The sequence below is a fragment of the Capricornis sumatraensis genome, chromosome 3, assembly GCF_032405125.1.
Source record: "Capricornis sumatraensis isolate serow.1 chromosome 3, serow.2, whole genome shotgun sequence".
Lineage (NCBI taxonomy): Eukaryota > Metazoa > Chordata > Mammalia > Artiodactyla > Bovidae > Capricornis > Capricornis sumatraensis.
The window spans coordinates 71,431,058-71,451,591 of NC_091071.1; the positions used below are offsets into that span (position 1 = coordinate 71,431,058).

General features: G+C 43.6%; 1 protein-coding gene across 1 annotated transcript in view; it reads left to right on the top strand.

Annotated features, from left to right (window-relative positions):
- Positions 1–20,534, top strand: part of LRP2 (LDL receptor related protein 2) — a 146,042-nt gene that overhangs the window by 124,930 nt on the left and 578 nt on the right. Inside the window, exons 65-77 of the mRNA XM_068968453.1 lie at positions 468–599; positions 2,155–2,298; positions 3,804–3,969; positions 5,544–5,672; positions 6,921–7,141; positions 8,059–8,235; positions 9,727–9,846; positions 11,371–11,461; positions 12,352–12,419; positions 12,608–12,725; positions 13,216–13,342; positions 14,808–14,909; positions 16,278–16,382. Coding sequence (XP_068824554.1) covers positions 468–599; positions 2,155–2,298; positions 3,804–3,969; positions 5,544–5,672; positions 6,921–7,141; positions 8,059–8,235; positions 9,727–9,846; positions 11,371–11,461; positions 12,352–12,419; positions 12,608–12,725; positions 13,216–13,342; positions 14,808–14,909; positions 16,278–16,382 — 1,700 coding nt within the window. The remainder of the gene's footprint in view (positions 1–467; positions 600–2,154; positions 2,299–3,803; positions 3,970–5,543; positions 5,673–6,920; positions 7,142–8,058; positions 8,236–9,726; positions 9,847–11,370; positions 11,462–12,351; positions 12,420–12,607; positions 12,726–13,215; positions 13,343–14,807; positions 14,910–16,277; positions 16,383–20,534) is intronic.

Here is a 20,534-nt window from a genome sequence, read left to right on the forward strand (position 1 = left end):
CACGAGGTACCATACTCAGATGATTAGAATAGTTCTTTTGAGGGCTGATGCCTAAGAACTCAATTGAAAAAGACAAATCAGTGTTGCCCCTTCCTGGAACTAGTTAGCAGGAGGGAAGTGGTACCAAATACCAGTGGCCCAACAGCTTCTTCCCCAAAAGGAAAATCTTATTCTGCTGAGTCAGACTGCTTCTGTTTAAATCTGGTCTTTGGGACTTTGGGTTCAATTACAGTCCACACTTGAGAGAGTCGTTTTGGAAGATCAAAAGAGGGAACAACCTGAAATGCATGTGAAATAGTATCTGAAGTTTGGTCAGTGTTCTGCAGATGCTGGCATCATGACTTGTGTTCATCTGCACTTTTCTCATCCTTATTGCTTGTGAATATGGATTTAAACAGAAGCAGGATCTCTAAGGAAGGGATGGGGTCTAAGCAGATATTGCCCACTTGGTTTTATTTTGCCTGCAGACATCAATGAATGTATGCAGTTCGGGAGTTGTCCTCAGATCTGCCATAACACCAAAGGAAGTTATGAGTGTTCCTGCGCCGAAGGGTTCACGTCTCTGAGTGACAGATATGGAGAACGGTGTGCGGCTGACGGTATGATGTTTTTTTAAATTCACCAGCTATTTCTCTTCCAACACCCAACCCACTCTCTTCTCCTCTCCCCTGCCAAATCAAGACAATAACCAGAACCCCCAACAAATACATAGACACTGAAACAAGAGTCAAGTGTTATTATTCTGGGTTTAGCCTCTGGTCCACCTGGATAAAAACTTCAAAAAGTGGACAAGATATCCCTCTCCAGAGGATTCAGACAACAAATGCCTCTGTGTAGGATGGTGGTCAGCAAAGCCTTCCACTCCACTGAGGTCAAGTTTGAGGTCCAGTAATCCAAAATAGGTCACAAAACACATCCCATTCAATGGGTCATAGTCAGTTGGGGCAGATCAGGAACATTCTGTTGACAAACCTTTTTTTTTAATTGTTCATGGACTACTGATCACAGACAGAAAGAGTCTGGCTTATTTACGACTTCAATCATTAGCTCTGCATTTTTGGTTAATGCCAGTATCTGTGAATCAGCCCTGAGTAAAAGCAGAAATAGAGACTACATAAAAACGGCAAAAGAAAGTCAGAAGTATCACAGTCCAGAGTTCTGACATAAATCAGCATATCTCAGTTAGGAGTCTTTATAATCTTATGGATTTGAATTTAAAGTTTGTAATTGAGTTTAAGGACTTGATAAGAAGGTGACATTTTTATTTTGCATATTAAGGGTAAAATGGCTGTTCAATTTCTTTGTACAAATTGAGTTTTTGTACAAATTGAGTTTTTGTACAAAGCATACATTTGACTAGCATACTTAAATATTTTACCCTCTAAGCATTTTTGACTCTGAATGCAAACTAGGCATTTGAACAGTTGGTGTGGTAATTAAGCAGCAAATTAGAAAATCTTCAACTCTTTTAACCAAAGAGATGACTGAAATGAGAAATTGATGTAGAACATTATATCAAGATAAAGGAAATACATAAAATGAACTTTTAAAAGTTACTTAAATTGGGTTTGATTGACATTATGCAAGTAAATTAAAAAAAAATTCTAGACAGTGTATCTTGGAATAGTCAACCATTTACATAGCTGCTTTAACTGGAAAAAGAAGAAAATAAGAACAAGCTGGTTTTTTGTCATTAGCTAGAAGCGAAACTAGGTCACGGAGCTGATTACCTGCTAAAAGAATCGTTAAAATCTGTCAGTAAAGAATGAGAAATGAAGACTTCTGGGTAAACTTTTAGTAAGACTCTGTATATTGAATTTCTTCTGTGAGACTGAATGTCTACAATCTTATTTGTTTTATTGTCAGTGAAAAAACAATCAGTGAAAAAGAGGTAACTATCCAGGGATCTCAGTCTTTACTTTGCTTTAAACTGTTACCTAAAGATAAAGAACTGATTATATCCCTAACGGAAATGGAGACAAGAATGTCACAGATTTTGCAACCCAGTTTATGGTCAGCTCCCCTGATTAGCAGAGTTCAGTTCCTAGAAAAATGTGTGTGTGTGTGTTTAAGGACAGGGAGGATATCTGCTGTTTTATATCCAAAATTCAGGTAGAATTCAAATAGATTAATCAGCCCTTCTTTTGTTTCCAGGCAGTCCTCCTTTGCTGCTACTGCCTGAAAATGTGAGAATTCGAAAATACAACCTCTCATCGCTTCAGTTCTCAGAGTACCTTGAAGACCAGGAGCGCATTCAGGCTATGGATTACGACTGGGATCCGGAGGGCACAGGCCTCAGTGAGTATGGACCCTGGCATCTGCCACCAGTATCAGCTGAGTCCACTGTATGATAAGGTGTTGAACTTTGGGGAATGGATTTTTAATGAGCGAGTGTTGCTGCCTGAGTGGAAGAGGACGCTCCTCCCACCCGGCATGCTCTAGACCGCTTAGCGTGGCTGTGTGCCCAGCCTGTTTCCCAACTTCTCACTGAACCTTCTCCCATCTCTGGGGACTGTACTTTCAGGACTGCCTCACATCCCTTTGTTCACTGTCTCCTTGTCTTTGCTCTTGCCAAGACTGTTCTTCCCCACCGCTGTATGGTTGGAACATTTCTACTCAAAGACCCAGTTCAAAGTCACCTCCCTTCTGGTAAATCTTTGATAATCTCGGGTCTATGAACCTGTAGCATCTTATCCACATTGGATTGAGTTTACAGCTAGCTGTCAACACATCTTTCTCCCTACACCTTAACCACGTGCTCTTTGGAGACAGAGATTGAATCAAATTCATCTCCACATGCCTGGCATCTGACCCAGCATCTAGTTTAGTGTATGCGGTGCGTGTTGATGAAGGAAAAATACGTGATGCTTACTGCCGAGTCTCTTATGGTTCTGTATGGCATGCGGGAGATGGTTGTTGGGCAGGAAAACTTATATTGTATGCCTGTCTCCCTCGTCTACTGGCTTTATGACCTTAAATAATTGTAACAACTCTCTGGATCTCTATTTCTTATCTGTAAAATAAGAGCAGTAATCTTGCTCAGCCTGGCTCCCTCTAAGAGTTGTTTTGAAAGTCAAATGAGATGATAGATATGAACATGCTTTGCAAACTAACTATGTAAGATTTATTTCACATTTCATCATACAGGGCAGTAAACTTTTCAAGAATGGTTCCTACCTAGGGAAGTGTGTGCCCTGAAAGGCACAGTCTTCCTATGCTTTTAAAAAGAAAATTTTATTTTTTTTGGCCACAGTATGTGACATGTGGGATCTTAGTTCCCTGACCAGGGATCGAACCCCTGTTCGCCTTCTTGGAAGGTGGAGTCTTAATTGCTGGACCATAGGAAAGTCCCTTCCTGTGCTGTTTAAAGTGCCTGCTATCCAATATCTTTTAGTATATACATAAAATAAGACTTCTCTTCTACACAGCTTCATTATTGCCAGTATGGACTTAAACTGTTAACAATTTGCCCCTAGTTAATCTATATATTCTTTTTTCGAAACTAGAACATGATCTTAATGAGGGTAAACAGGCTCTTGGCTGAAATATATTTTAATGAATTACCGTTAAATAGAGATGACTAATTATCAGTAGGTTATCATTGAAGCTTTTATAGCTAATATCTCAAGTACGATAGATTTTGAGGTTTGATCATAGTGGTTTCATTGATCTATTAGTATTACAGGAACACTGAGGAGGCAGAGACATGAATGAATGAACAGCGCTTCACCTGATTAGACTCCAGTTCTTCCCTTACCTGATGCTGGTTACACGCGCCTGATCTCTGTGTCTCACCTCTGCAGGTGTTGTCTATTACACTGTGCTAGGGGAGCGCTCTAATTCCGGTGCTATCAAACGTGCCTACATTCCCAACTTTGAATCTGGAAACAATAATCCCGTGATGGAAATTAACCTGGACCTGAAATACATAGTGCAGCCTGATGGGCTAGCAGTGGACTGGGTTGGAAGGTAAGTTTAGCTTCATTTCCTTCTGCCTATTCTACTTTTCTGGCCAGAGCTCCCCTCTGCTCAGCTTGGCACATGAATTGAATTGACCCAGATTATGGGTGCACTCAGCCTCGGGGCAGCTGAGTGATACCTGGACTTACTCCCGTCCCAGCACCTACCTCTGCTTACCCAGTGGGGTAATGGGGTAAACTTTATCACTTCCTGTTTTCTGTGTGCCTCAAAAATGTGAGGAAAGCCCCAAGGTCAAGATTTTATATTCTATCTAGGAGAGCATTTTTGTCAACAGAATTCTGGATTCCAAAATGAACTTTCAGAATGGCAGCACTGCTCATTTGGTGAAGAAAGGGACAGCCTGGCATTCTACCACCAAAGCAGTTGAGATGAAACACTTTCCTTGATGCTGATTATTTTGAGGGGGAGCAGTCCACACGTTGTGTTCCTGGCAGGCTGTGTTGGCTGAACATATTGGAAGTTTGACTTTCCTGTTTAAGGTTTGGGTTTGAGCTAATAGGGGTGCTCTTCTAGAACTTCAGGAACCAGAACCAGTTTAAATGATGTCTAAATAAGAACCTTAAGTGGGCTTATCATCCGATAGATTCAGGAGATCCAAACTGATGTGGAAAAAGCCTTCTTCAAGGAAGAGCCCTGGGTTGGAATAACATTTACAGGAAAGTGACTACAGTACAGTCAGAACTCAATCATTTGTAGAACCATTATGTCCTTCTAATGAAGTAGTAGTGGAAAATGTTTGCTGCCCTCTGAGACAGCAGAGAGTCAGCTGTCGTATTAATTTTCACCTCTTCGCACACTTCTCTAGTGCTCCTGGAAGACTTGAGCATCTTTGCAGAAGTTAGGCAAGCCCCACTGTACCTGCAGGCTAACCGGAGACTCATTTCAGCAACTCCTATCAGGAAACAAGACCTCGGAGAGTCACGAATGGCACCTCTAGACTTTAGCACCTCCTTCTGAAAACCAGCCTGGCAATGGCAGATCTTTCTTCTTGTTTGAAGTTTTCCCTCTTTCTCAGCCTTAATGAATGAGTGAATTTAAGAAAGTACTGCAGCTCTTTCTGCTTGAGACTGACACCTGAAGCCTGAGGAATAAGGGCAGGGTGGCTTTGCTGAGTTTGCTATTTTGAGTGGCTATTTCCACTCATCCTTGAAGCTGATGCCAGATTCCTAACGATTCTGGTGGACTCTTGGCTGAGGAAGAAGCTGACTCACAGGCAGTCAGAATGAAAGGCCCACAGAGCCTTACGACTCCTACCTAGAAGCAGTTGTCTCATAATCATGCCAGGTGTGAGGGTCACCATCATTACCCGTCCTGGCTGATACAGCTGCTTCACTGAATACCCCTTCATCCCACACCCCATCACTTGTAACTTCCCTCAGATGTCCCCTGGCTGAAGAGACTGGGGCATTCCTGAGAGACAGAGGCTGTGCTCTCATCACTGGTGTCTGAGTAGCTGTCTTGCTGGCCAGAACTTCCAAACTAAATGCTCTGGTCTTCACACCTCTACCCTGGAAGTCCAATCTAGACTTTTCAGTTGTTTAACTTTGTCTCTCTAAATTCAGGCATATTTACTGGTCAGATGCCAGGAGGCAACGGATTGAAGTGGCTGAACTTGATGGAAGGTACAGAAAGTGGCTGATTTCCACTGAACTGGGTCAACCAGCTGCAATAGTTGTGAATCCCAAACTAGGGTAAGTACTTGAAGGAGTCCTTAATGTGCAATATTTTCCTCTGGGTTCTCAAAAAAAATTATTTTCAATAATTTTCAATTATTCCCAATTGTACTGAAGTTGTCCTTGCACTTTTTTGAGTGGCAGCTATGACTGTTTTCAAGAACTATAATATGCCCTAAAGATCATTTAGGACCAAACAGGCTTCAGTAGACAAATACTGCATATGGGGAAGGGTTTAGCCACATTTTTCGACACCGCAGTTTATCTAAAATCCACACATTTCTCAGTAGAATTTAGGGATTGAGCAACACCGGATGATTGGTTTAGACTCGAGATTGCAAAGTGGTGGCCGATGGGCTAAATATGGCCCGTATACTTATTGGACTTGAACTTCAGAGCTTTACGTAAATGTAGTTGGTAGCATTACATATTTAAAAGATGATTTATTTATTTATTGGCTGCATCAGGTCTTAGTTTCAGCATGTGGGCTCTTTGTTGCAATGTGAGGGTTTCTTTATAGTTGCGAGTCACAGGCGTAGCCCCTCTGAAGTATTTGGGATCTTAGTTCTCCAGCCACAGATGGAGTCCAAGTCCCCTGCATTGGAAGGTGGGTTCTTAACCACTGGACCACCAGGAAAGTCCTGATAACATTAAAATTTTTAAAAAATATTTGTATTTCTGGTTTGAAAAATCAGAATAACTGTTAACCATATGTGGATATGCCTTCCTTGGTGCAGCATTGCCTGGAACTCTTAGGCTAGGGCTTGGCTTAATGTGGTGTTTGCCCATCACTCTGCATTCACAGCTGCCCTGCACCATCCATTTATCTTGCTTGCCTGATCCTTTCTCGGTACTTAACGTGGTGCAATCCTTGGTTTACTCTGTTCTTCTACAATCAAGTATTAATTGGATGCAAAAGAATACAGTTTCAAAGAGTTAGGATGAGGAAAGGAATCTTTTTTTTTTTTCTCAGATACATTCCAAACACAGAATCGTGCCTTCTTATACAGTGGGCATTCAAGAAACAGCCTTTATGATTATATATATTGAAGGGTCTGAATATATATCCTAGGACAGGACTGTCCAGGTTGTATTTGGAATGTGCAGTTCTCATGAAGGAGAGCTCACAGATGCGCCAGCTCCCGCCTGTCTGTCCCTGTCCCGTGGAGGTATAAAAGCAGCATCCTTTAGGACCCAGGCCTCTTTGAAAATCAGTTGGTTTTTCCACCTGATGAAATGCTGCCACGAGGAAACCTTCTGTTACAGGTTTATGTACTGGACTGACTGGGGCGAAAACCCTAAAATCGAGTCCGCTTGGATGGATGGGGAGCGTCGGAAAGTCTTGGTTCAGGAGGATCTTGGTTGGCCAACAGGCCTCTGTATAGATTATATGAATGATGACCGGATCTACTGGAGTGACCTCAAGGACAACATTGTTGAAACCATCAAATATGATGGAACCGATAGGAGAATTGTGGTAACTTCAGGTTAGAAATTTCACTTTCAATTTCATATATTAATTAATGTGTTTCCAGTCTCTTTGCCCCCTTTTTCCCAAGAAGGAATCCTAATCTTAGGAGACGGTTTATATAGTTTCTTAGATACCATTCTGCCCAGATCCCAGCTGCTGATTCAAATGCAAATGAACCTGTTAGGAGTTCTTTCTTGTACCATAAAAGTCTTTTTTGTATCATAAAAAAAAAAACAAAACAAAACAAAAAACTGCTCTTGGCATCAGATGTTAAAATAACCATTTCTTGTTAGGTTGCCCTGATAGAGGTGATGATCCTGTGTTACAGTGGTTATATCCAGGTCTAAATTCCTTCTAGATACATTCATTTTTAACATGCTAAATTGCTTTTTATGCAAGACTGGAAACATTTAGGAGAGTAGCATTTTGTTTTCTTGCCTAAATTCTACAGACCTGAAAAATCCAGCACTTATCAAGTTTTCCTGATAAGTAGTATCTTATGTTTAAGGAAAAAAATTTCTCTGCCATACAAATTGTTTTGAACACGTGTGTACCTGTGGCGGATTCATGTTGATGTATGGCAAAATCAATACAATATTGTAAAGTAATTAACCTCCAATTAAAATAAATAAATTTATATTAACAAAAATAAATAAAAGTAAAATAAAATCAGCAACTTGAAAGTGAGCAAGTCCCCTATGATTGGTGTCAGCCTGTAGGCACTGGTCCAGTTTAATTTCTGTTATCTTGGTCTCCTGGCGTGGCACGCTTTCACGGCCATGTGTACAGAGAGTCTATGGATGTTGCTGGAATTTTAAGGTGTTGCCTTAGAGATTGATCTGAGCAGCTTAACTTCCAACCTAGGAGTGGAGCTTGGGTATCTTCTTTTCGATAACCTTGTTTTGTTTTTGCTTTTTCCCTGTGGGTGAACAGCGGTGAACCCTTATAGTCTAGACATCTTTGAGAGCCAGTTATACTGGACATCTAAGGATAAGGGGGAAGTGTGGATCCAAGATAAATTTGGGCGAAACAAGAAAGAGAAATTGCTGACAGTGAACCCTTGGCTTACTCAAGTTCGAGTCTTCCATCAACGGAAATATAATCATTCAGGTAGTCACAAACCTTATTTCAAATCAATGGCTATGGTCTTTCTGGAAAATGGCGGTGGATAATAATAGCTGACCTCCCTGTGCCTGAAACGTGTGTGTGTGTATGTGTATTTTAATCCTTTTGATGAGAGGAAGATAAAATTGGAGACAAAATGAAATGATGCAGATATGAAGTAAAAATCCTTCAGTCCTTGTTGTTGCTTGCAGTGTGGGAATGTCTTCTTAGGCCACAGAATCCAAGATGGGTTAGACCCCTGATAAATGTAAGTGGGGTTGACAAGTCACATAATAATAGGTTTCATGGACATCAGAAGTCTTACCCACTCTTAACTGTAAGGTCAGGCTAGTCAAGTCATCCTGAGCTAGGCAAGCCTTAGCTTAAAGCTTGAAGGATGCCTTTTTACATTCTCCCTTCTTCTTTTCTTAGTTCTGGGTCCTTGCTTCTTCAGGTGGTGGTGGTGGTTGTTTTGTTGCTAAGTTGTGTCTGACTCTTTGTGGCCCCATGGACTGTACCCCGTCGGGCTCCTCTGGCCATGGGATTTCCCAGGGCAAGAATACTGGAGTGGGGTGCCATTTCCTTCTCAAAGAGATCTTCCCGACCCAGGGATCGAACCCATCTCCTGCATTGCAGGCAGAGCCAGGGGGATGTGTTCTAATTCATCCTTCATCGTTGTGTGGAGTAATGTGAAAGGGAAAGGACATTTTTGAAGTGAGGAAAGGAACTAGAAATCTGCCCAAGTCATCCAAGCAGTAGACAAGCTTTAAACCCAGAGATGATTTTTAAACTCTATTTCATTCAACCCAAAGCTCAGCATCTTTCTATTCTGGTCCAGTTGTCAGTAAACCCAGCTCCGGCTTGAATTCTTTGGCTGTGTGTGAGCTCCATCCCAATTCGATTTAAGTCTGGATTTCTGTGACAGGGCCTCAGTAATTGTAATAAAGGCGATGCTGATAATCAGAGCTCTAAACTCCCTAGCCTTGCAAATAGTGAAACTGAAGCCCAGAAGAAAGACTTCTCTTTGGAGAGCAGGGGTGAAAAGCCGCATCCACTGTGTGCTTTGGCTGCAATACACTTCTGGATCTGTCCAGATTTGGATATTGACGCATCTTGATATGATAGTGGGGTCTTACTGACCTTTTGAAATATCTCAGATTACTTAGTGCTGATGGACTTTTGCAGTCATGCAGTGAGCCAGACAGACACCCACCATCCAGACTTGCCAGGGCCATAGGGGAGATAGGCGATGCCACTAGAAAATGTGAGGGGCACAGAAGTGGGGTGGAGGGCACAGGGAGGGACAATGCCGTGTTGGTGAGGTAGCAGGGAAGGGGAGTGTAAAGGGGGTGAGTTGTCAGGTGTCACGTGGCCTAAAGGTATCAGGATGCTGCCTGAGCTCAGATGTCGCCTGGCCACAACTCAGCGGATGGACATGTCCCTGGCGGGAGCGTTCATTCCCTCAGCAACTAATTGCTGTTCTCATCTGCTTTCCAGTGCCCAACCGCTGTAAGAATGTCTGCAGCCACTTGTGCCTTCTGAGACCTAAGGGATACACCTGCGCCTGTCCCCAAGGCTCCAGATTTCTAGAAGGGAGCGTCACAGTGTGTGATGCAGGTAGGGACGCTGCCTGGGCAGCCGTGGGGGCTCGGGGGGAGCTCCTTTGCCCTCTTTAGTAGATTCCCTTACCTAGGCTTCACCTTTTTCAGGAGCCTGAAGAATCCCTGGGTACTGGTCTCTTGCAGAAGAGAGTGGGGGTGGCTGGAAGGAAGGATGGGAGATCTGGGAACTATGAACAGAGCTGAGTGGGACTGAAGGGGCCAAACGGAACTTGTGTCCCTGTGATTTCTGAGAATTGTTTGCCAAAATCTGTAGAGATTTACATCCAGTGCCCCTAAATTGACTGTTAGGTTGTCTTATAAAGACATTTTGAAGAGTGACTTTTCTATAAGGCCTCATCCTCCTCAATCTGCCCCATACTGGATCCCAGTCACCCCAGAATCTATTCAGCCTTACTGGGAGTTCCTCAAAGTGGAGAACCAGGCTCCAGAGGTTGTGGGGTGATGCTTATCCTGTACGGAGGGGAGACACAGAGAGAGTTCACTCTTTTTCCCATTTGCTTATTTCAAAGTTCTGACAACTGAAAAAAGGCCACGTTTTAAAATGTACTTTATGCTATTGACAGATGGAAGCTGAAATAAGTAAGCAGTGGTTTAATTCTCATCCCAAATGCTATAGATCACCTATTCTTGGCAAGACCTTTCTTCAGTGACTTTATTAAGGAATTAAAAAGCCATAGGTAGTAACTAGTTAGTGTCCCTAACTAGTATCCAGTGCTTGATAAGGATGATAGGAACATCATCCTGTTCACTAGCCACCCATTTTATGGCTCACATTCTGGGGAAATGAAGAGCATAACCATGTTCTGCCACCAGGGGGAGCAAGCAGTGAAGCAAGGCCCCACCTGTTGACTCTTCCCAATCAGGCTGAAAAGTTGCAGGTTTAGAGAAAGAACTCAGCAAGTTACCGCCCCTTCTGCTCTCTCTATCCCCACTGTGTCCCAGTGCTGCTGGGGAAGTATTTGCAAGATTATGATTGTTAGCAAAGGTAATTTGAAGGTCTTAAAAAATGAGATCTCCAGTCAGCTGTCTATCCAGTATCTGTTGATCTGTATCTGTGTGTCTGTTTATTGATCAATGGATTGCTGATGCTTCAAAGTCTTCAGTGGATGTTTCAGGGTGTGCCTAGATTGAGCTCTTGATTTTACTGGGTTCGAAAAGAAGCATTCTGAAAACTTCAAATGAAATGTGAATGTCCTAAGAGATTTACCACAATGTTCTTTTTAACTATTAGTGTGTATTTTCGGGAGTCTAGTATCGCTCCACTATTTGAGGGGGGTGGTGAGGGCTGCTATAAACTGCCTTTTTTTTCCCCTATCAAGTATATGTTAGTTGCCAAGACCTTCTTGATAAAGGAATTCATCTGACTTAAGGGCAAGGTATCATTTTGATAGAGAGGATAATCAGCAGCCCCACTCCATTCACTCCCTACTCCAGCTTAGGCTGAAACAAGTTTGCAGGTTGGGGAGGTGCTCTGCTGAGTGTGGCTAACTCACACATATGTGACTCTTTCTTTCTGCAGCCATTGTAGGTGCTGTCACCATGCCCCCGCCATGCAGGTGTATGAACGGAGGAAACTGCTATTTTGATGAGAATAACCTCCCCAAATGCAAGTAAGTCTGAATGTTGAGGTCTGAGCTGTAGGTCTTATCCCTTCTGGGGGGAAGTTGAGACCCTTAACAACAAGCACGAGAGCCTTGTCAGTTTTCATATCATAAGCAGCTTGCCCTCCAGTGGGGGAGTCCACAGAGAACTAAGGAAGTACTTCTCAGTGTATCATGTGCATTAGAATCACCTGGGGTTTTGGAAAAAAATGCCCATCTCATTCACAGTGATCCTGCATTTCTAACTCCTGGGGGGAAAGAAAGTGAAAGTCTCTCCGTTGTGTCTGACTCTCTGTGACCCCATGGACTATACAGTCCATGGAATACTCTAGGCCAGAATACTGGAGTGGATAGCCTATCCCTTCTCCAGGGGATCTTCCAGACCCAGGAATCGAACTGGGGTTTCCTGCATTGTAGGCGGGTTCTTTACCAGCTGAGCTACCAGGGAAGCCCCGCCCCTGGGGGGATGCCACAGAATTGTGTGCCCCATTTTGGGGAGCAAGGAGTTAGAGAAATGACAACCCAATTTTCCTCCTCACCTGGAATTGCCAGTTTTAACTGGGAGAGCAGCCATTAGCAGAGCTGCTTCAGTTCCGAGCTCTCCAGAGGAAGAGACTGGGCTAAAGGTTTGGAAAGCAGAAAATTATCAAGAAAGGTCTTCACATGGTGCACAGAGATTTTCATGAAAGCATGTCCGAGGGAAGAACACGATGAAGGTTTCCGGGTTTACTCTCCAAGGAAGAATTCCATAGATTAGAGAAGACACCAATAGGTCAATTTGAAGAGTCTGACTCCGTAGATGGCACAGCTGTTCCCTGTGAGAGTGAATTTCCATGGTCAGATTACAGCCAAAACCTAAGGAAGCAACAGCTCATGAATGGTTCTTCCTTTCCTTTCAGGTGTTCTGGTGGCTACCTGGGAGAATATTGTGAAATGGGGCTTTCACAAGGCGTTCCTCCAGGAACAAGTAAGTTTTAAGGATAGTGAGGGATCTGGGAGTGCATCATGCCCCCTCAGTTGAGTGCTGTCTATAATCTGTTTAACGCAGTTTTGGAAGAAGTAAAGGTTCTAGCCGCCAGCCCCTGCTGCTCAGCTAGCTCGCTCTTTTCCTTCTTCTCACGCTCATGCATTTTCTTCTTCTTCCCTCTTCGGCAGCGGCGTCCGTGCTGTTGACAATCATCTTGATCATCGTAATTGCCGCTTTAGCCGCTTTAGGATTTTTCCACTATCGGAAAACTGGCTCCATTTTGCCTTCTCTGCCCAAGCTGTCAAGGTCAGTTTCATTATGTGGAATGTTGATTTTAGAAATCTGGATGATCTGTAACCACATGAATGACTTAGTTCTGTTTTAAATTAAAAATCATCCTAGAGTGTTCACCTACTCTGCAGAAACAAAAGATGCTGAACTGAAAGCAGTCACTTCTTTGATTGCTTCTTTAAAGCCTGAGTACAAATCACATTTTAGAGTGCCAATGGTTGTGTCTACCAGGTTATACTGGAGAACAATGTCGGCTGTGTTGAGGGGCCAGGCTTGCTTTCCCCTAGTGCCGGGCCGGCCCTCTCCTGGTTCTTAAGCATTCAGGAATGTGCTTGAACACTTCCGGGTGACCAAGGGAATTTACACCTATACATGATGTGTAAATTCAAAAGTGGGATTGAAGCCTTTCAATTAAGTAAGAGTTAGCTAGGAAACTAGCTAGACAATTATTGCAAAAGGTTAAAAAAAAAAAAAAACAAGACACTGTTTGATTATTTCTTTTCAGCTTAAGCCATCTTAAATCCTCTGAAAATGGAAATGGGGTGACCTTCAGATCAGGGGAAGATGTGAACATGGATATTGGAGTAACTGGTTTTGGGCCTGAGTCTGCTATTGACAAATCGCTGGCAATGGTGAGTGTGGTTACAAAATGGCTATTTGAAGGTTAACATTTTTACTGTTTTATCAAAGAAATACTTAAGAAAAATTTATTTATTTATTTATTTATTTATTTGGGTGCATCGAGTCTTAGTTGCAGCATGCGGGATCTTCACTGTGGCACATGGACTCTCTAGTTGAGGCCCATGGGCTCAGTAGTTGAGGTACCTGGGCTTAGTTGCCCTGCTGCACGTGGATCTTAGTTCCCCAATTAGGGATTGAACCTATTCCTTGCCTCACAAGGTGGATTCTTAACTGCTGGACCACCTGGGAAGGCCCAAGAAACCCTTTATATAAAGAATAAAATTCAGCTACTGAAAAAAAAAAAAAGAAATTCAGTATGCCCCTCAGAAGAAAATCTTCACTCTACAAAGTTAGGAAACTCTGAGCTTGTTGCAGAAATGTGCCTAAAAACATTCGTAATGAAACTGAAATGAACCCCTGAGCTAAAAGTAAGTCACACTGTTGACCTGGAATCTTGCCCAGTTTTAAGTTTAATTGAAATCTTAAAACAATCTATGTTTGGGGGAAACAGGGGAGAGGGACCATGACATTACGTCTTTATTTGATGACGTTTTATATGTTAAAGGAAGAGGCAGGGAGATACATGTTGCCAAGTCTCATATATTTTCCCACCGATGTAATGTTGGGATAAACATGGTTTTTGAGTCGGTGAAGGTGAAGTCGCTCAGTCGTGTCCGACTCTTTGCGACCCCGTGGACTGTAGCTCTACCAGGCTTCTCCATCCATGGGATTCTCCAGGCAAGAATACTGGAGTGGGTTACCATTTCCTTCTCCAGGGGATCTTCCCGACCCAGGGATTGAACCTGGGTCTACTCACATTGGAGGCAGCCACTTTAACCTCTGAGCCAGCAGGGAAGCCCTTAAGTCAGTGGTTGGTTCAAATCCCAGCTCTGCCAGCTTCTAAGTAAGTGATAGAAGCGTGGAGCTTGAACTTTCTGTCCCCACCTGGAGAGTGATCCCCCCTGTGAGGACCAAACACTTTATGAGAGGACTAGGATCCATGCAGTGTTTACATTCGGTGATGGGAAGCCATTCTCCCCGCCAAATCTTTCTTTCTTTTTCATCCCTGCCTAAAAGCGCAGTGTTATCCATTCTTCTTTCCCCTTCTGCCTCTTCTCTTTGCTTCTCTTCCACCTCCCACCCTTCTATGTCCAAAGCCAACCCCCAAGTGGCTTTGCCTTAAGGACCCATAGAGTGCTCAGAAATGGGAAGAGCGTTTTTGTTTCCCTGAGCTGATGAGTTAGGGCATTTATGTCGCAGTGTGTGCCGTATGGAGGTCTTGTGTCTCTGCTGGCTTTTCTTTTCTTCTTTGGGGGTCAGTTCGGCAAAGCACCTCACATACCTCCTATAAGGAGTGCATCTTCTGCTGTGTGTGAACCAGGTTTGCATGGTATAATCCTTTTTTTCCTTCATCAGAATGAACATTTTGCCACAGACTTCGGGAAGCCGCCCATAATATTTGAGAACCCGACATACTCCTCCAAGGATGCTGCTATCACAGTGGCTCAGCCAACAACAGCCCCGGTGAGAAACCACAGTCCTTTCTGTCAGGTGCTGCTGCTGTTGAGTCTTGTTCTTTGGAATAATGTGCCTTTAGCATCCTCCCACACTTCTCTCCATGGAAGGAAGCACGGTGGTCCCTTCCTCAGCTTCATGCTCCGCAGTCACAGGACTGGCCCAAGGACAGAAGGCCTGAAAACAATCAGAATCCTGGGGGTGCCAGCCAAGAGCAGTTTCATCCTGAGTGATAGAGCAAGAGGTCTGAGCGCATTCAGTGGCGGACATGGTGCCTGGCACAAGCAGGTGCTTTGTAAATATCTGTGAGCTGAGTGAGTGGACAGTCCTCAGGCCGTTATGCAGAGGCCTGGGGGACTGGGCACACACTGTGTCTGGTCCTTACTGGTATCAGTTCAGTTCAGTTCAGTCACTCAGTCGTGTCCAGCTCTTTGCGACCCCATGAATTGCAGCACGCCAGGCCTCCCTGTCCATCACCAACTCCCAGAGTTCACTCAGATTCATGTCCATCAAGTCCGTGATGCCATCCAGCCATCTCATCCTCCTCCTCCTGCCCCCAATCCCTCCCAGCATCAGAGTCTTTTCCAATGAGTCAACTCTTTGCATGAGGTGGCCAAGTACTAGAGTTTCAGCTTTAGCATCATTCCTTCCAAAGCAATCCCAGGGCTGATCTCCTTCAGAATGGACTGGTTGGATCTCCTTTCAGTCCAAGGGACTCTCAAGAGTCTTCTCCAACACCACAGTTCAAAAGCATTAATTCTTCAGTGCTCATGAGGGTATAATTTGAGGTGACTTCCCTGCTCGCCTTTCTCATACTTTTCTGGAAAATGCAGAGGTCTCTGAGGTTGGTAGACAGGTACCAAAACTTCCTTTGGTACGGTCCTGTTACTCACTTATCTTTAAGAGGAACAGAGAGATAAATTAGACAGATGGATGGAGGTACGTTTCTTCATTAGGTCCGGATCAGTAGTCCCAATGCCACTGCCAGTACCTGTCAATTGTCAGTTAGCCTGTCTTCCTCTTGTCAGAACCACTAAAGCTAAACTGCTTTTGCATCAGGAGATATAGTACATTTTAGTATGACAGAAATAGAGTGTGACCAGTAATGAATGGTCCCAAGAATATTCTATCTCATGCCTGATTCCTGGGAGAATCAGGCATGAGATAGGCAGCTTAGTCATTGGCGCTCCTGATTTGGGGGAGATGAGAGTGATGTTTATTCCTGGACCACAGGGTTGTTTTCATGCAATGAAAATGGTGCCTGATCATATTTGTAGGGGAGCAAGGTGGTAAGCAGAATCAAAGAGTTGATAAACTTTACAGCAAAAAAAATCTTTCAAACCTGAGTAATGGCCTTCAATATGCACGCAGGTAACTGAATCTGGAACAGTGTATAACAAAAACTATGGAAGCCCCATAAACCCTGCTGAACTAGTTACAGACACAAAGCCAACTTCCTCAAGTGATGAAACTCAGGTAACAGTGACTGAATGATATGGGATTTGGGAAGGACTTTGGAATTGCTGGGTTTATTAATCCTAGGCCAACTAGAGAGACCGTGATAGGCTCACAGATCCCAAGATGTGTAGGCAATTAGTAAAGATGATTTTAAAAATAATAAATTGAAAACATTCTACTGAGTAAAGCTACATTCTAACATTGAGTTGGGAATGATGTTCCTTGTGACACGGGAGACAAAGCAGGAAAGAAGGGTGGCATACTTCTGAACCCAGCCTCTTCAAATCAGAGGCGTTTAATTTGAGATAACAACTTAAAATGAATAAAGACCTCACTGTGTCAATAATACATATAGAGAAGCTTTTCCTTTCCTGTGCACTGCAGTTTTTCGGCTGTGTATGTCTTTGTTCCCTTAATAATGCATGTTGCTTTTGCTCTACTGTTGTTACCGACGTTCACCACTTGATGGCGCTAATCTACACTCGCTTGATCTTTCCATCTAACATCATTGTCCTCAATGTGCCAGGCACAGTGTTTAACACTGAAGAGTAAAAGAAAAAAAAAAAAACACTAGATGGAGCTTCTCTATCTTGTCTGCAGACCCTTTGAAATTTGTAAACTATGTGGTCTACAAAGAGAAATTCAATAAATGTGATACAAAGCTTTACATGAATGGATAATATATCATTAGTTTTAATAGACACATGTTGCTAAGTCACTTCAGTTGTGTCTGACTCTGTGTGACTCCATAGACGGCAGCCCACCAGGATCCCCCGTCCCTGGGATTCTCCAGGAAAGAACACTGGAGTGGGTTGCCATTTCCTTCTCCAATGCATGAAAGTGAAAAGTGAAAGGGAAGTCGCTCAGTTGTGTCCAACTCTTCGCGACCCCATGGACTGCAGCCTACCAGGCTCCTCCATCCATGGGATTTTCCAGGAAAGAGTACTGGAGTAGGGTGCCATCGCTTTCTCCGTTAATAGACACATAGGAAGAAGCTATTTCAGATATAGCTGTTTGATTCTGGGCAACTATTTTACCTCTGGGCACTAGAGTCCTTACTATTACTCACTGGGAGCACTATTGGCATCTTGGGTTGGGCAGTCCTTTGTGGCACAAAACGATGCTACACATTGCTGGACATTCTAGTATTTCTGGCCCCTGTCCACCGAGTGCCAGTAGTTTCTCCAGAGCACTGTGATCCCTCCCCTCCCCTCAGCCCCTAAACATACACTCCCCATTGAAAACAGTAGGATCTGGGATGTTCTAAGGTTCTATGACTTTTGTGAAGTAATATAAAGGAACAAAAGCCCAAGGGTAGTTAGAAACCTTACCATTTTATAGAATAACCCCTGTTCTCAAATTGCAGAATCTATAAACAAAATTAGTGTCTGCAAAGTCATGTTGGATTCTCAGCACTTCACACTGGTTCCTGTTCTGCTCGTTCAGGTCAAAATAAAAGTTGAACTAAATTGATGCTAATGAGGAGAGCTTATAACAAAGGTGCCTTTGTCCACCTTTTCATCTTTCATTTACTAATTTCTTCCTATACACACACACACGCGCGCGTGCACACACAAATCTAGTCTTAGGAATTTCCAGTTTCATATTTTTGATATTTCATATTTTCAAAGGATTGCATATTTTTCTTTAAGCTACAGTGAGAAGTTTATTTTGCAGACTACTTTTCCACAGACACCAGAATACCTAAATGTCACGTGTTGGTTCCCCAAGTCTGACTCGGCCTCGCGGCAGTGCCAGATCTACATTCTGTTCTCAAGTCCAGTGATCCCCTTCTTTGGACAGAGCTCTCTCCCAGCTGAGCAGGAAGGGGAACATGATGGGGATTCTGCAACCTCTGCCCTGCATGACAGTCATCAGAAACACTGAGAGCCTCTCTCAAGTAGAGCAGACCTTTACCAATTGCAGACCTTTTCTTTCTCATCTCCATCTTTGCAATACACTGGTTCTTCTTACTTTTTTCTTTTTTTAATCAGTTGAGGCTGAGCTCTAAGGTCTGTCCTCCATGGTAAGTCCACGGATTTGTCTATGACCTTTGCCTCCTGGGAACTGAGATAACAGCCAGAGTGGCTTAAAGCAGTAGAAGCCCTTGGGTAGGATGACCTTAGGTTGACATTAATGTGCCAGAGAGGCTTACATTTTTCTCTTTCATCAATAAATCTGCTCAAAGGACTCGAAAAACATGAGCTCCTGTGGTTTAGTTCTGTCATTTTCAAAAGTTGTGTTGACGTGCATTGGACTTCCCAAGAAGAGAACAGTGAAAATCATCACTGCTTCTCTTGTTAGTGATTACTCAAGTCCATGGGGCCATTCTGCACTGAAGCAACGAGTTTGGGCCTTCCTCATCAAGGATAGGTTTCTAGAGGCCGGGCTTTGACCTGAGTATCTCCATCTTCCTCTTGGTGGTGGCTGTGTGCTGAGTAGGTGCTCAGTTAAATGTGAGTGAATGCCTTCTTCTACTTCTGTATTCAAATGCTCTCTAGCCCTTCACCTGTTGGCCCCTACTTTCAGAGAGCAGAAGGCACTTCACAAAGCACACGTGCTGCCTTAGCTGCCTGCAGGAGGGCGTGGTCTGTTTCCTGGTCTCCTGTGCTCTCATCTCCTTCCAGCTGGCAGCCAGAACTGCGGCCAGCTCTCTACCATGGGCAGCGTTTCTGTAAGACAGGGGCCGTTCATCACAGTCCAGGGCGACTTCTCTCTGGGTTCTTTGAGGCCTCTGAATCCTAGAGGCATTGTCTGCTCCTCTGCCTACAATTTAGTTCAGTGATTTTGCTGAGACCCCCTTTCCTCATCTGCAAAATAGATATAATCAGAGCCTTTGCCTTGCAGAGTCATTGGGAAGATTAAATCAGAAGCGTGCAAGGCTCTTAGAATAGTCCCTGACACATAGTAAGCACTCAATCAATGTTCAGTTTAGTTCAGTCACGCAGTCATGTCCAATTCTTTGCGACCCCATGAACCGCAGCATGCCAAGCCTCCCTCAATGGACATGAGTCCACCCAAACTCATGTCCATTGAGTCAGTGATGCCATCCAACCATCTCATACTCTGTCATCCCCTTCTCCTCCTGCCCTCAATCTTTCCCAGCATCAGGGTCTTTTCAAATAAGTCAGCTCTTCACATTGGGTAGCCAAAGTATTGGAGTTTCAGCTTCAACATCAGTCCTTCCAATTCTGAACACCCAAGACTGATCTCCTTTAGGATGGACTGGTTGCATCTCCTTGCAGTCCAAGGGACTCTCAAGAGTCTTCTCCAACACCACAGTTCAAAAGCATCAATTCTTCAGGACTCAGCTTTCTTTATAGTCCAACTCTCACATCCAGACATGACCACTGGAAAAACCATAGCCTTGACTAGACAGACCTTTGTAGACAAAGTAATGTCTCTGCTTTTTAATATGTCTAGGTTGGTCATAACTTTCCTTCCAGGGAGTAAGCGTCTTTTAATTTCATGGCTGCAGTCACCATCTGCAGTGATTTTGGAGCCCCCCAAAATAAAGTCAGCCACTGTTTCCACTGTTTCCCCGTCTATTTGCCATGAAGTGATGGGACTGGATGCCATGATCTTAGTTTTCTGAATGTTGAGCTTTAAGCCAACTTTTTCACTCTCCTCTTTCTCTTTCATCAAGAGGCTCTTTAGTTCTTCTTGCCATAAGGGTGGTGTCATCTGCATATCACTTTCCAAGTGGCTGCATTTTTGTGTTGTTTTGTGTTACTGTAGTTTATACTTTGGCTGTTAATTGTTGGTTTTATGTACTCTTTGTTCTGAGATCAGTTGGCATGAGGGATCTGAGTTCCCCGATCAGGGATCACACCCAAGCCCCTGCTTGGAGGCGCAGCGTCTTAACAGCTGGGCCGCCAGGGAAGCCCCTGTTAGTTGTTTTCGTTATCATCACAATGGCAGGTGGAAATGGTGACAGGATACAGAATATGATGGAGTCGACCAAGGATCGATACGAGATGAGGGTTACAGTCTGGCTTGTCCCTTAAAGTTTCAGGCAGCCCCTGAAGAAAGCTCTTGCCTGTCTCTGTCAAAACTTCCAGATTCTCGGGCACAGATTCTGTGAACTATACATTTCAGATCAAGCAAGTGTTTTGAAATTATTAGATGACAAGAGCCCAGAGTTTCAGTGACTCTTCAGTGACTCTTCAG